This window comes from Sphaeramia orbicularis, chromosome 19 (assembly GCF_902148855.1).
Source record: "Sphaeramia orbicularis chromosome 19, fSphaOr1.1, whole genome shotgun sequence".
NCBI lineage: Eukaryota > Metazoa > Chordata > Actinopteri > Kurtiformes > Apogonidae > Sphaeramia > Sphaeramia orbicularis.
Genome location: NC_043975.1, coordinates 5,488,163 through 5,501,334, shown reverse-complemented (window position 1 = coordinate 5,501,334; position 13,172 = coordinate 5,488,163). Strand labels below are relative to the sequence as shown.

The 13,172-nt window shown below is 34.2% G+C and overlaps 1 protein-coding gene across 1 annotated transcript; it reads left to right on the top strand.

Annotated features, from left to right (window-relative positions):
• Positions 1-3,248: 3,248 nt before the first annotated feature.
• gch2 (GTP cyclohydrolase 2) lies at positions 3,249-11,772 on the top strand. The gene is made up of 6 exons (XM_030163438.1): positions 3,249-3,543; positions 5,280-5,389; positions 6,619-6,674; positions 7,900-7,931; positions 9,469-9,553; positions 10,908-11,772. The coding sequence occupies exons 1-6, from the start codon at positions 3,261-3,263 to the stop codon at positions 11,035-11,037; spliced, it is 696 nt and encodes a 231-aa protein (XP_030019298.1). The 5' UTR covers positions 3,249-3,260; the 3' UTR covers positions 11,038-11,772.
• Positions 11,773-13,172: the final 1,400 nt, after the last annotated feature.

The window sequence follows — 13,172 nt, the reverse complement described above, 5'->3', positions numbered from 1 at the left end:
ACAATGGATTGGAATTTTACAACACTGATGCACTTAGGCACTTACTGCAGATTGTACATTTAATAGAAAAACAGACTCTTGACAGTCCAAGGGAAATGTGTTCCTTCTTTCTTACATTCTCAAAAATTGCAAAATATGCAACATCTATGAAAAAAAAAACAAAAAAAGTTCTTGTAAAAGTAGAAGAACTGATGCAACTTCTTTACTCAAGTAAAAATACCCCCCCGATCACCATCAAAATTTAATCATTTCTTCCTTGTGCCGGTATCAACATTTCCTGAAAATTTCATGAAAATCCATCCATAATTTTTTGAGTTATTTTGCTAACAGACAAACATGCACACACGCAAACACACACAGCAAAGCGATCACAATGCCTCCTGGTGGAGGTAATAAAAAGTTGACCTTTGAAGGACATTTCTACTGTCTGTTCGTGTAAAAAGAAACTGAACATCAAGTCATATTACATAAGTGTACAATGATGTTAAAAAGTCTTGAAAATGTAGAAAATGTAAAATATAGATAATGGTGTTAAATGTACAAAATATGTTTTTTAACAAAAGCAAATACACGAGTACAGAGACAAGTACAAGCATATGTGCATTTGTCTGTTTCATATGAAGTTTAACACAAACATATTTAACCATGAGTCTATGATTATGATAATGGAAAAGGTTTGTATTGGGTGAATGTCAGCTACTTCATATTGTATTTATATAATTATCAAAACAAAGTCCCATATATTGTTTTCTGTTGATTGAAGAAGCATAAAAAGTCAGGGTCATTATGTGGCAACAATCTGTGATAATTCTATTTTCCTTTTTTCCAGCATCCGTGAAAACACATGAATGCACAAGATTTCCTAGAAACTCATGAGTAAATTTAGCAGTGATACAGTTAATTTAAGACAATACTTTCTTGGACCATTCTTAATCATGTGCGTGTTTCCTAAATAAAGCATTGAATATCCAGAAGCCTGACTATTATCACATTTACCTTTTTCAAAAAATATAAAATGTGAAACAATATCAGCATGATGATGTTGTTACAGCGTAAATGGTCAATGTAACCACTTTTCAGTAATCTTCATTAGATTAGTCCCAAAATTAAACCCTTTTTATATAATTCTATCTATGATTCACAGGCTTCCATCAATGACTGTTTTTCTCCCTTTTGTGTTCAGAAGATGGGAACAAATTAAGAAGAACACACAGTATAAGAGCTCCAGAGTTCACAGTCGACCTGCCCTGACTGTACTGACCACTTCCACTTGAACATCATGAATTAAATCATGTTTCTGAGGCAAAAAACAGCCAGCATTTTCAGATCTATCAGCTGTTATGATAATCTTTGCTACAATGTGTTTATTAAAGAGTCCAAATAAAGCAAAAATGACTGATTTAACAGAAGTTGATATGTTTTGAGTGGGAATTAAAGGCTATTTGAGACAATTCTGTTCTGACTACAGCAATTATTTTCAGTTTCTTGCGTCATATATCCTAAAATTAATGTTGAATAAGTTACACATTTGACTATATATACAAATGAGTTGACGATACTTAATATTTTCTAGTAATTTTTATATTTTTGAGTGCATTCTAATAAAGTTTTTAAAGTATATTTGACATCTGGGCTTACAGTGTTCAAGAAATCAGTTGAACAATTTTGCTGAATTAAAGTGTTCAAATATTTGTATTAATAAATGAATAAATAAATAAATAAAAATTACATTTCCAAAAACTCTACCATTAAACTGTGTGCTGCTCCTCTCCTGGTGGCAAAGAAAATGTGTGTCAAATTTGAAAAGAATTAGGTGAGTATTCTTCAAGAAATCTGTTGGACAAAAATCTTAGATGGACAGAGCCTCCACTCTGTGGGTGGGCAGGGGTATAATAATGAAAAAGAAAGAAAAATGATGTGAAATGGAACAAAAACTAATGTGAAAAATTATAAAACATTAAAGATGGAATAAAAGTGGTGTAAAATACAAAACAAGATGATGCAAAGGAAAAAACAAGACAAAAAACTATGTAAAGGACAATAAGGGTGTAAAATATATGGAGCCTGTTAGGGGGCATTGATAATAAACAAACAAACAAACAAACAAATAAATAAATAAAATATGTGACCTGATTTTTATTTTTTTATTTTTTTTTGTCAATGTCCCCTAATGGGCTCCGTGGGTTTTATTGCAGTCTTTGCGAAACTTATATTCCATGGTGGGAAAAAAAAGGGTACCTTTTAAAGTGACATTAAATAATAATTTTAGTTAATCATTTTGAAGTTGAATCCAATTAAAGTGATTAAATTCTTATTGGTTAATATGATATAGCTCTGTTCAGTTAAAATAAGGAAAGTAAAAATATTTAACAAAAATGTAACATGTTAAAAGAGCATGAAAAAATCATGTGAGTGTAACATAAGTAGATCATGAAACATGGACATGATTTTTATGAGTTGCCAAAACATAACTTTATTTAGTGGAACCGCTTTCAATACTTTTATTATGTTAGTTTAACAGATTTTTTTTTTTTTTTTTTTTTTTGTCAGTGTACAAGACCGATGTAAAGACTAAATGACACAAAAATGATGCATAATGTGAAAAATTGAATAAAATGTTAAAAACTAATGTGGAATAGAAGAAAAAAAAACGGAAAAACCAGATGAAATCAAGATGAAAATAAAGAGAAAATATGACAAAACAGTCATGAAGACAAACCTGGAGCAAAGAGAAACTGCAGCTTTAATGTTTGTTTCAACAGCTTTACTTGTATTTCTGTGTTTTTCCACCAGTATCTGACCTTCAGCTGCAGTAAATCAAGTGTGGGCTACTTTTGCCCCTCAGTCCTCTGGTCTTGTATGTATTTGTGCAGGAGCTGCAGAAACAACAGCCCACATCCCTGAGCTCCACGTGGACTCCCAAGCTCCAGGATGGAGTCACAGCTGATCATCTGAGGGTCAGAACCCAGGACGGTGCACACTGAGCGCACAGGCACCAAATCCGCAAATCTGCAAATCTGCACGCCTGTTGACTTTGTAGGAGGTGCTGTTCGGTGACATTTAACCACAGATGCGCTTTGACGCACGGTGCGCCTTGACGAATGGGCGGCTGATGCGCATGAGGCGGCCGGTGCGGGCTTTATAACGGACAGGACGCACGGACCCGGACCAGATTACATCCTCATCTCATCTTATCTCATCTCATCTTTTTTTTTTTTTTTTTTTTTTGTTAAAGTCTGGAAACCACCACGCGCTCCGACATGAACAGCCACTGTAACGGGAAGGTCAATGACGCGGTGGAGGAGTTCAACGGATTCAACGACCTCATCATCGACACCAAGAAGTCCACGACGCAACGCAAGCACGAGACGTCCCGGAAGGAGGCCGAGGACCAGTCCCGCTTACCCGCCATCGAGGCCGCCTACACCAGCATCCTGCGGGAGCTGGGGGAGGACGCGGACCGCCAGGGTCTGCGGCGCACCCCCCTGCGCGCAGCCAAGGCCATGCAGTTCCTGACCAAAGGATACCACGAAACTGTGGACGGTGAGTTCAGCAGGGTCACACACACCAGGAGGCATTCAAGGTGGACGGACCCACAGGAAAAGGGACTTACATGAGTGGAAGGACAAGTCCACAGGCAACAGGGGCAGTTTTACGCACCTGTACTTACATCTCCAAGGCAAATATTTGACTTTTATTCGATTAATCGGCTGATATCACAAAATGTCAGTGTATTAGAAACTGCAAAACTATCCATCTGAACATTTAGCACACAGTAAAAAACACATCTGGATCTGTAGATATGGGAATAATATTTAAATCTAATTTTATATCAGTATTTAATAGATTCTTTTTCTGTCTTCTCTTCCTCATTTCACTCTTGTATGTTTTCTATTTGTCTTCTCTGCACTTTTTTCGTATTTTTCTGCTGCTACAGTGAAATTTCCCAATGGGATCTTATTTGAACATCATCCTCAAAGCAATTCAATGGACAATAATGCTAAATAATGATGAAACTAGCTGCAAAAAGTGAGCGATTTTAACTTTTTTTGCTTTTATTTTCCCCAAAAGTCAGTTATTCTAAAACTGTGAAGTCTGATATCACTGGTCTACAATGTTTTAGAAATGCTCTACCTCACAGATGAAATGTGATTGAGATAGATAGATAGATAGATAGATAGATAGATAGATAGATAGATAGATAGATAGATAGATAGATAGATAGATAGATAGATAGATAGATAGATAGATAGATAGATAGATAGATAGATAGATTTGGTCAAAGCTAAATATTAGAGTATGGGGTTGTGTTATATTTACATAATATTCAACCTGTACTTGTTAATTTCTATACGCAAGTACTCTGCTTAAATGCAAATTTCATATATTTGTGCATTTAAATTTTTGCAGAATCTACTAATTTCAGAGGCAAATACCACTCTTCTCATCCAATTAATCAGCCGATATCACTCCCTGCATGAAAAAATATAAGATCAGAAATTAGCATTTTTCATTTTATTACAAAACTGCTGTGCTGAGTATGTAGTCAAAGTAATAAATATATCTAGAATTAACTGTAAAAGGGGGAAAAATGTAAGATATTTTTATTTTCTGAGCCAATATTTTCCCTAAGAGTAAATAATTCAAGTCAGTGAGTGTGGTATTGTAGTTATTCCACTGTTCTATCAGTCCTGTTTGGTGGCAGAATGTGAAGTTTTGGAATTTTAGAGGCAAAACTTGCACTTTTTACTCCTTTTCCTTTGTGTGACAGTTTTATTTACATTTCATATTATATAGTCGTGTCCAGTGATAATCATATATCACCTAAATGTTTTAGAGCTTGAGTGTTTGATGAACTGAAGGATGAAATGTTTCTTTATGGGTTCAGAAAACACTCATTCATCTTAACTAAATAACTCATTTATTCTCTATATATTAACTGGAGAATGCCTCAGGATTGATAAGGATGACTGACTTCTCATACATACACTATATTTTTGTGTTATTTTCAGGCATTTCACAAGAAAAAGCCTCACCTGACAAAAAGTGCATATTTCTATCATCTTTATCACCTTTAGGTTCTAATGTAAATGGTTTAAATGTCATTGTTTTGTACAAAAGATTCCACAACAGTAAGGACACGACTCAGATAACACAGACAAGTCAAATCTCAGAAACATAAGAGCATCCATTCTGTGACTTTTATCCACCGTGATGTTCATTTATGACACTTTACATGACATTTATTGGATGCTTCTGTGTGTGTTTCTGTTTCCTAGACATCTTAAATGATGCCATCTTTGATGAGGACCACGATGAGATGGTGATTGTTAAGGACATAGACATGTTTTCACTGTGTGAGCATCATCTGGTGCCCTTTTTTGGCAAGGTAAGTCTACTTGTGTTTCTGTTTTCATGTACGAAAAAACAGGGTGGGATGAGAGTTTCTAGGAAACTGGGCTGAAAGGATCAGTGTGTGCTGCACAGTGACATCTAGTGGTGAAGTTATGTATTACATTAGAGTCTAAATTGAGAAGGTATTAACCCTGATCCAAAGTAGCTAATGGGAATGGATACTATAAAACTGAAAAAAGACAAAGAGGGAGTCCTATCACTGTTGGTAATTATTAGTTAATTACCCCGCCCCCCGAAGGGAAGGCAAGGGGTATTGTTTTTGGTTTGGTTTGTTTGTTTGCTAACACTCTTGCAGCAAAATGATTGGTTGAATTCATATCAAATTGGGTTTATAGATTGCCAGTGACCCAGAAAAGATGTCATTACATTTTAGGAAAAGTAGGTCAAAGTTCACATTTTTTATGAATTTTTAAAATCTTTTTTTTTTCCCATTCACTTATAATGGGTGAAATTTCAAATGTCTGTAGCAGCAAAATTGTTGGTTGAATTCATACCAAATCAGGTTTATACATTACCTGTGACCCAGAATAGATGTCGTTACATTTTGGGAAATGTAGGTCAAAGTTTCAATTTTTAATGATTTTTTTCTATATCTTTTTTTCCCATTTACTTATAATGGGCTAAATTTGCATACCTGTAGCAGCAAAACTATTGGTCGAATTAATACCAAATTTGGTTTATAGATTGCTGGTGACCCACAATAGATGTGGTTACATTTTGGGAAAAGTAGGTCAAAGTTTAAATTTTTAATGAATTTTTAAATTCATTTTTTCTTTTCCCATTTACTTACAATGGGCGAAATTTCAAACATCTATAAAAACATCAATTTTGTTTCAGTTTACTTCAACCTTGTCACATATATAGAGGCAATTGATATGCTGATATCAGCACACACATAGACATGATGACATCAGCTGGGTCAATACTAAAATAAGCTCCAATATGTGCCAGGGGCGGGGTTTATTGTACCTGGAATCACTTGCTATTAATATTTTCAGGCAATTACGATTACTAAAGAAAACATAATCTTGATTATAACATTCCATCGAATCGCAGTAAATCTAACACACTGGACCTTGAGTGGACTTGTGAATGTCAGTGCCCTGTGTCGTTGTTTTCTGAGTGTGTGTTTTTGTAACATCAGCACAAACGTTCTAATATTTACCTGCCTTTGCTCTCACTTTTCCCCCTATTTTCTTACAGGTTCACATCGGGTATATTCCCAACAAAAAAGTGGTTGGACTCAGCAAACTAGCCAGGTAACACACATTCACAGAACTGGGCAATAAAAAGAATATTTATCATTATATCATATTGCAATATAACTGTAGTGTTATACTGTGACAGTCTGAGTGACAATCAGCAGCTTTGATTATGACAATATAATGTTATCATTTTGACATAACATTATTGTCATTAAAATTGCTTTCAAATAAGTAATAAGTCATTTTTCTAATTTATTATTCTGTTTAAATAAAAATAAAAATAAAAATACAGATAAGCACTTCAGTAAATCACAAAGCCAGAAGCTCATGTTCTACATTTCCATTTTGTTTCATCTTTCAGACCCTTTTTCACCTTTTACGTTGACCTTTTACATCTTCTCCTGTCTTTTACTTTTCCTTCTTGTTTCCTCTATCGCATTGTTTTCTACTTGTTCTGTTTTGTACATTGTTTTGTCCCAGTATGTCTTATTTTGGCATCATTGTTGGCTTGTTGAATAAGAACAGAGACTGTGTATACTCTCATATATTGTACATTAAATAGAAATACTGTCTGTATGTTTGCATGTTTTATGTTGTTTCCATCTTGTTCCATCTCTTATGAATAATTTAGAGCCGTATTTAACTTTGGTTTCTTCAACTTTTACTCCAAAATCATCCTTTTAATCTATAGAGATAGGCGTTTATCTTGATGTGGACTGATATGAACTTAATAGTTTTTGTTGGACTGGCTCATCCCTCCACACATCCCCTCACCATCCACCATCCTGTATGTTTCTGCTGTTAGTGCCGGGTGGCTGCGTTCTTCTGTTGTCTCAGTGCATTGACCTGGAGGCTTAGAGTCTAAGCCCAGTGGCCATCATCTAGACGCTTCATCAAGCACACTCACAGACACAAGTCCAAACTCTTTCTGCTCTCGAGCCATGTGTAAATCCCTTCAGACCTGTGGGAATAACCGGTTATTATCACAGCCTTTCCGCCTTCTCTTTCGTTCCTAAAATATCACCCAACCTCTGAACATACAAACCCAGAATAACAGTGGGACTCAGTGAGTTTTCAGCCAAACTTTTATGTTGTTGAATCTTTCACGACAGATTCAGAGAATTCGAGGTTCAATCATTCACAGATGGTCTGCCAGCACTGTACAGTGGTCTGAGGGGTCAGGGACTCATGTCTACCTGTGTTTAACAAAGATTAATCATTGTCATCACTTAATCCATAATGAGTCCTCTTTCTGTTTGCTTTGATCTGTTTTTGGCAGAATTGTGGAGATCTTCAGTCGAAGACTTCAAGGTAGGCAAAAAGATATGCACCATATGGAAGAAGGTAGTGCATGAATATGTTTTATACTTTTTTAAAGTAAACATAAAAAGGCAAGAATGCAATAAAATAAAAATACAAGATGTATGCCTGTTTATGCATAAGTATATGTATGTATTTGTATCTAATTTTGAATAATCAGTTACTGAATGTGGGGAATGGGTGGGATTATATATACAGTCGTGGATAAAATGATTACACCATCAAAAGTCATCAAAAACAATAGTTATGTAATCAAGTACTAACTTCTGTGTGCATCATGTGACTAAAACAGACAGAGAAGAAAGCACGGAATGCCTGAAAGCACTGTTTTTGTCAGTACAATGCCATAGATATTGATGGAAGAACTGAAGTGATTTTGGTTATTGTCAAGAAAACCATGGAAAATGGATAGATATCAGCTCTGAAATTAAACTACTATGAGCTATTTTTGCTGTTATCATTATATTTGTCCAAACAAATGTACCTTTAGTTATACCAGGTATTAAAATGAACAAGAAATTGAAGAAAACAAGGGGTGGTCTAATAATTTTTTCCATGACTGTACATATACTGTATGTTTACTTCCTCCTACTCCTTTTTGAATATATACAGAGGCTGCATTTTAGTTTCTATTTTTATTATGTTTCTATTTTCTTCATAGATTGATTGATCAGTTAATTATGTGATTGAGCTCTTCTTCCTATATGTTCAAAATAAATCACTGAATTACAACAAAAGGTAGTCGAACAAATGGTTGCATGCAGCCATACACACATTATACTGATGAAAATACATGTCAGCTCATACAGAAACACATTCATAATCATCATTTAAGGCCACAAACAATGAATTTTCTTCAGTATTGCAAGAATTTTCACATTGGTCACAGCATCTGTCTGATCGGTGTTAATAGATGATTCGCTTTCCAGTTGCTAGTAGTATTTAGAATAGATATTTCTCTTGAACAAGCAAATAAACTGCTGTATTTCCTGGGTAGAAGCGAAAGAGTAGTCAAGTCTGTCTCCAAAAATGTTACATATTCCTCAAAATTCCTCCTGCCTGTATCTCTAAATGGCCAAGCACCCTCCAACATAAAACCCCTCCCATCTAACCAGTCTGTTTGCACTTATTTTAACATGGCAGAATATAAAATATCCAGTCACATTCTGCTTAAACTGAACAAAATGCAAAAGAAATATATGTGTGTTCTGTTATGGTGCTGAAAAATAACAGGTTGTGATGTGATAATTTGTTGCTTTTCTCTGTCTTATGCAATTTTATGTTTGATATATTACAGTAGAATACAAACAACTAATTTAATCCCACTGAAGCAATTTGTTGGCATGTAATTAGCATCTATAAATTGTAAAAATCTATAAATGAAGAATATGATGAATCAGATAGAAGAACATTTGGATTGTGAGCGACTGTAAGAGTTATACAAAGCTTTGTAAAGTGCAGAAAAAGATTATTTGAGGTTTCATAAGTGCCATTTTTTAACCAGAGGAAAATTGCTTGTGTCTTACAGTTCAAGAGCGTCTTACCAAGCAAATTGCGATGGGAATATCAGACGCTCTGCAGCCGAAAGGTGTAGCTGTGGTGATTGAGGCATCGTAAGTAGAACCACAGTAGAACCACTCAACAAATATAAAGCTTTACTGTATTTATAAGTGGTTTATACTTAGGTTTTGAATCAGATTGCACTGACACTTTAATTCGTAAAATTATTTCACCTTTTACATTTTACAATTATATTTATAGATATGCACTTTTTTATATACCTATTTGTCTGCACCTTTGATATTGTTGTCTTAAGTACTCAACTTTCTTGTTTTACACTGCAGTATGTTCACAATACAGTAGCTCTAACAAATGAACACTTACAATTATCATACCTTAGGTTCACTATTTGTCAATGTTGATGCTCATATATCCAGTCTTGCTACATTATTAGCATCTGTTAGCAGCATCTGTTTACCAAAGAGTTACTATCCAAAGTGAAACATATTAAGTGGAATTTATTTATTAATACCTTTCTAGCATTTAAGTTACAAAACAGGTTATGGTGGTGTTTTTTTTTAGGTAAATAAAAGTAAATAATCATAAACGCTGCAACTGCTAGCATGATACTTAAAATACAATGGTAAAGCTCCATGTTTAGCTTAGCACGTTAGCATAATACAACACTGTTATCAAACTAGTCACATAACTCAAAAAATTATACCGACATTACATGAAATTGTCTATTATCTTTTAATAAATTATGCTTTTTTGTCATTACGTACAATTTTGGGAGTAATTTAACAGCTTCAACACATTTAGAAAATGTTAATTTAATTTAGTTAGCATGCAAACTGCTTGCATGCTAACAGCTAGCATGCTAATCACAAAGTTTGTCTAATTTTACTCTTTTTTTCATATTCCAAATTAAAGTTTTTGAGTACTTGTAGGATCAAATGGTAGTAATTTATTAATAAATATCCTCTGGTGGGTATAAATGCTGCTTATGGAGACAAATGAGGCAATGTAATAAATAAAATTTGAGGTTTAATACTAATACAAAGTCAGTAACAAAAGGTCATTATTTTGTAGATAGATAGATAGATAGATAGATAGATAGATAGATAGATAGATAGATAGATAGATACTTTATTCATCCCATAGGTAAATTTACAGTAATGTAATGTAATGTAAATTGTAATGTGTTAAAACAGCACATTAAAGTGTTTACATCCTAATTTAAGTCATTTATAAATCCTACCAATAGAAAAGAATACTTACATATCTATATTCATTCAAGTATAATAAACATAAGGGTTTCAGGCCAGTTCTGGTTACATTTTTAAGAACATATTTCCAGTTTCACATAGTTTCCTCCATACATATGTACCAGGTTACAGATGGAGCATGTCGGATGTGACGCGTGCAAATCTGAGCCAAATGTGTGTGTATGTGTGTGTGTTTCAGGCACATGTGTATGGTGATGCGTGGCGTGCAGAAGATGAACAGTCGTACAGTGACGAGCACCATGTTGGGGGTTTACCTCGAAGACCCCAGGACCCGGGAGGAGTTCCTGACTCTTTCACAGCGTATCTAATCCGTTTCATACAACATTCACTCCTGAGCATCTGTGTAGTCGCACACAACAGCTCCAACCAGAGGATCCACATCTGACTTTAGCCAAAAAAAAAAAAAAAGATCAGAAACCAGTGGCAGGAAAACGTGATGTAGGATCCAGGCCAACGCTGGAGCTCACCTCAGTACACAGAAGCCTAAGCCATGATCTCACTTTACTCAACTCAAGGATTTCAACCACTGGAATCACTGAAATCACTGTGAACAAAATATACATGTTAGTGCCTTTAAGGAGCTGTGTCGGAGATATTTTACAGCCTTAAGCGGCTTTTATTTAGTATGAAACCGAGTGCAATGTTGTCATGTAATTTCAGATTTTTCCGTTGTATCTGATGGGAAATTTCACTGGTGCTTTTGCGAGGTGGTGCTCTTACCCTGTTCTTGCTTTATTATTGTATTCGATTAATGAATGAGAATATCTGCTTATGTAAATGATTTAACAAATGTCGCCTTTATGAATGCATTTATATATATATATTACTTGTAATATACGACATTTTTATGATAACAGAACTGTAAAGATGATTTCTGCAGTTAGCATAGTAGTAGATATAGATGTATTCTGTAGTTTTTGTTTTATCAGTGATCAGTGTAGCATGTATGTTAAAGGTTTAATTGCTTTAATAAAATCACTTAAATTACAAAAATGGTCAACTTGTTTTTGTGTCCATCTATAAGAGAAAACTGCCTGTAAGTAAAGTTTTATCAGCTGTGTAGTCGTGCACCTTCATGGCATAAATTCACATCAGACTTTAATATTATTAAAATTCATAGTATATGAAAATTAAAGGTTTTCACATTGCAAAAGTCAAAACCAAGAGGAAGAATGCATTAAACAGAGGAATTGGAAGTATTTATCAGTCAGTGGAGAACTTTAGTATAAAATATAAGTACTTTATAACAATATTTCCATTTTCTACAAATCAGTATCTCCACAGATGTGTTTTGTGATTTGTGATTTAGTGATTTATTCCGAACATGCAATGAAATTTAACATATATGCACTAGCAAAACATAACACTGGGTTACAAAAAAATGTTTTTTGCAAGTTGTCTAGGTTTTTTCAACTGAATTAGGACCATTTTGCACCGCTAAATCCAAAAATGACATCAGTTTTTCTCAATCAGGTCAGGTTTTTTTTCTAATTTGATTTTGAAAAATTTGATCTTCTCACAAAATATAATAATTAATACCAAAATAAGATTGGTAAGCACACTTTATGAAACTTGTGACTTGATTCCTGTTAGGTACAATGGTGTATTCACCGCAGATGTAGCAGAATACGTCAGGCTTATTTTTGCAAGATCTTCTAGTTGAAGCCATTTCATTCACCTGTAATATTAAAAAAACCATTAATCATAAATTGGCAAAAGTAAAATCTTCAGAACTCGTTTATTGCAAGAAATATGAAAGAATTTTGTATCATATGATGTGAAAATGCCCATAAATGTAAGCAAAAATGTTAAAAAGCCAATATGTAGCATAGTTCAGAAAGTTGACCTGATTGAGCAAAATTAATGTGATTTTTGGATTCAGCACACCAAAATTATCCTAAATCAGCTCAAAAAACTTAAACAATAAATTTGTTGTTGACCAGTGTAATAATACAAATACCAAGAATCATAACAATCTTAGACAGAAGAAAAGCACAATAGTTCCATTTACATGCTCGAAAAGGGGTGGGAAGAAGTGCTGATTATGAAATTTTATGATAAACCGAGGGATGAAATGTTTCTTCATGGATTAATTAAAGGATAAATAATATATTTGTGAACATAATTTGCCACAAAGGTGAAAAAAGGCCTATTTTTCTGAGCTCATGAAAGGCTGATATTTTATAGATGTGTAGTTTTCACAGAACAGTGATCTTATGGAATATGATGGATGTACAGATGTTACTACCAACAGTTAATAAAGTAGCTAAAATGACCTTAACATCAAACATGCACTGCAGTAAAATCCAACATACACATGAACGCAGTAGTAAATTGAATGAAAATTATCATATATAAAAATACACCACTGACAGGAGCCGTTTTACTGCACAAAGACGTCTTCTACTCTTCATACTTTAAGTAGATTTTCCTGATTTTGCTT